The 3,055-nt window shown below is 45.5% G+C and overlaps 1 protein-coding gene across 1 annotated transcript; it reads left to right on the top strand.

Moving 5' to 3' along the window:
• Positions 1-1,023: 1,023 nt before the first annotated feature.
• KCTD21 (potassium channel tetramerization domain containing 21) lies at positions 1,024-1,806 on the top strand. Its single transcript, XM_009709049.1, has one exon. It carries the CDS (start codon positions 1,024-1,026, stop codon positions 1,804-1,806), a length of 783 nt encoding a protein of 260 aa, XP_009707351.1.
• Positions 1,807-3,055: the final 1,249 nt, after the last annotated feature.

Here is a 3,055-nt window from a genome sequence, read left to right on the forward strand (position 1 = left end):
GCAGGAATGAGGGCCCACCTTTTCAAGGCAGCTGAGTTGATCTGCAATGGAAAGGGCTATGTAGCTCCTTCCTCTTCCCTTGCACCAGCCCTGGCGTTCATCTGGTTCTGAGATGTCACAGAAACATGTCCTGAATAGAAAATGATGTTTTTTCTCCCTAAACTGGCTCACTGCGGGGTCAGATGAGTGCCAGAGCTGGCATAAGGGAGGAGGAAGGCATGGTGGAGGGTGAAGGGAGGTACGTCCCTTCCAGAGGCAGCGATGCTTAACTGCACCGTTAAATTGCATCCTCCGTTCGTCTCAGCTGATTGCAGAGGAGCTGTGTGGAAACTACGTCAACTGGGATATGGCCCCAATTAATTAGGAAATGTTTTCGATGGTAAAGCATTTTGGAAGGAGAAAGCCTGGTGTGTTTTTGTTTTTTTTTTACCGAATGGAACTGCAGACTGTCGCACGCTTACAGCAGCACTGCTGGCTGGCTCCCTGCTAGGTTGACTGCACTCAAATGTGTGTCAGGGGATTCTGCTGCAACAGCTTTGTTGCTTTAATTATATCTTCAGATGCCACGGAAGATGTTGGGATGCGTCCAGTTCTTGTCCAGTCCTTTTTTTCCCCTCTAAATTCTGTGTTCGCGAGGATCAGGTGAGCTCAGAACACAACTCTTGCTTTGAAGTTAGCAGTTGTTCCGCTGTAGGCAGCCGTGGGAGAGATTTCACTGTTAGTATGATTGTAAAGTTTTGGAAGACTCATAATTTCTGGCACTAAACTGAACTAAACAAACTCTGTTCAAGTCGTTGGGAGAAAAAACAGCCTTACGCTTGTTCTCAAGAGACAACCTCCAAAAATAATTCCCCACTTCTAATTTCTATGATGAATTCTTGCCATGTAGTTACCCTTATATATTTAGGACTCTCTCTCTCTAATTTAACCTTTCAAATAGGAAAATGCAACTAAATGTGTGGTGTTGGATTTTTTTTTTATTTTATTTTTTAGAATTAGTGCCAGCACCGTGACTTTTCCATCATGTCAGAACCCATTACGCTCAATGTTGGAGGAAAACTCTATACCACCTCTCTGTCCACCCTTACTAGCTTTCCAGACTCCATGCTGGGGGCCATGTTTAGTGGGAAGATCCCAACCAAGAAGGACAGCCAAGGCAACTGCTTTATTGACAGAGATGGTAAAATCTTCCGCTATATCCTGAACTTCTTGCGAACTTCTCACTTGGACCTCCCTGAAGACTTTCAGGAAATGGGCTTACTTCGACGAGAGGTAGATTTTTATCAAATTCAGCCACTGATTGAGGCCTTGCAGGAGAAGGAGGTGGAGCTTTCTAAAGCAGAGAAGAATGCCATGCTCAACATCACCCTCGATCAGAAGACCCAGACTGTTCACTTCACGGTCCGAGAAGCACCCCAGATCTACAGCCTGTCTTCCTCCAACATGGAAGTGTTCAGTGCTCGTATCTTCTCCACGTCATGTCTGTTTCTGAAGCTCCTCGGTTCCAAACTTTACTATTGCTTCAACGGAAACCTCTCTTCAATATCCAGCTACCTGCAGGACCCCAACCATTTGACCTTGGATTGGGTTGCAAGTGTGGAAGGCCTTCCCGAAGAGGAGTACACCAGGCAGAACTTAAAGAGACTATGGGTGGTGCCAGATAATAAGCAAATCAATAGTTTCCAGGTGTTTGTGGAAGAAGTGCTAAAAATAGCCATGAGTGATGGTTTCTGCATAGATTCTTCTCATCCACATACTTCAGATTTCATGAATAATAAGATTATTCGCCTAATTCGGTACAAGTAGGAATGGCTGTTCATCATGGTGCCAGCATGGAGATAACACAGGTTAAGTGTTTCCCTTTAAAACACACTTACAGCCTAATTCAGAATCATGCTTATCTGGATTAAGAGTCACTAACAGGGAGATGATTTTCCTTTAATGTATTTACCAGTACGACCTTTCAGAATATGTCCATATTCTAGACAGAAGGAATATTGTCTAGCGCCTGAATTAAGGACTGGTTCTGTCTCTGCCTCCTTCCTGCGTTTTCCAGTCGGAAAATGGGAGTGATCCTTAACCTCTATTGCAAGGGGATGTGAGGGTTCACTAATCAAGGTTTGGAAGGTATCTGGGGAACAGGTGCGGTGAAAGATGCCACAGAGCTGCAGGGCAGCAGACAGCCCTGGGGCCACATTTTCCATGTCTTGCCATATCACCTGTGCAGAGCATCCAAGAAGCTTAGTTGGATCCACAGAGAAGAAACCTCGCCACATGCACGCACTCCATATAGCTGGAAAGGATGGTGCAAACTGCAAATGAGTAAGGGATCCTGTCTCTTTGAGTTCAACAAAGGATTTCTGTCACCATCTGAAGCTGGCTTGGGTTTTTTTCTGAACCCTCTGAGGAAACCCCTGCTCTGTTCTGCTTTCAGGGAAGCTGTGTTTGAATGATGTGACTGGCACAGGGAACGACCAAGGAAGCCATAGCAGAGAGAATGGTGTTCTTACAAACTGAGCAGATGGTGGCTGGTGGGGGAACTTTGCTTTGGATGCTCTTAAGCCTTTACTTTTACATTCCAAAGGCATCCAAGACAACTAGTCCTTTTCTTTCTCTTACCATGTTTTATTCGTCTGGAGGATGCTGCTGACGCTTTCTGAGGTGGAGACAGACTTGGGGGCAGAGGCCCCCAACTATCTTCTAAACATCTGAACCTCTTCTGCCTCAAGACGGCCTTCTTTTGGGCACGTCTCCCTTCAGCAGTGCCTGGAGTGCATGGGATGCTCTCTGCGTAGGATGGGTTCCATCTGAAAAGACAACATTCCCATCAGGTTATGCCTAGTATTTTTCATTACAAAAAGAGGCTCACTTTTCCTGTCCCGGTACATTGAGCCTTTTTTTTCTTTCTTTCTTTCTTTCTTACATCATTGTGAACTGATCAGGTCACTAAGCTAGCATCTTACCTGCTTGCTCGGCTTCAGTGTCAGATTGTCGGAGGTAAGGCAGTGGGAAACCAAAGGTGATGACAATGGTCAAGCTCTTTCCTACACAGCCG

The sequence above is a fragment of the Cariama cristata genome, unplaced genomic scaffold (assembly GCF_000690535.1).
Source record: "Cariama cristata isolate BGI_N322 unplaced genomic scaffold, ASM69053v1 scaffold20061, whole genome shotgun sequence".
NCBI lineage: Eukaryota > Metazoa > Chordata > Aves > Cariamiformes > Cariamidae > Cariama > Cariama cristata.

Coding starts and splice junctions, on each gene's coding strand:
- KCTD21 (XM_009709049.1), top strand. CDS start 1,024: ATGTCAGAACCCATTACGCTCAATGTTGGAGGAAAACTCTATACCACC.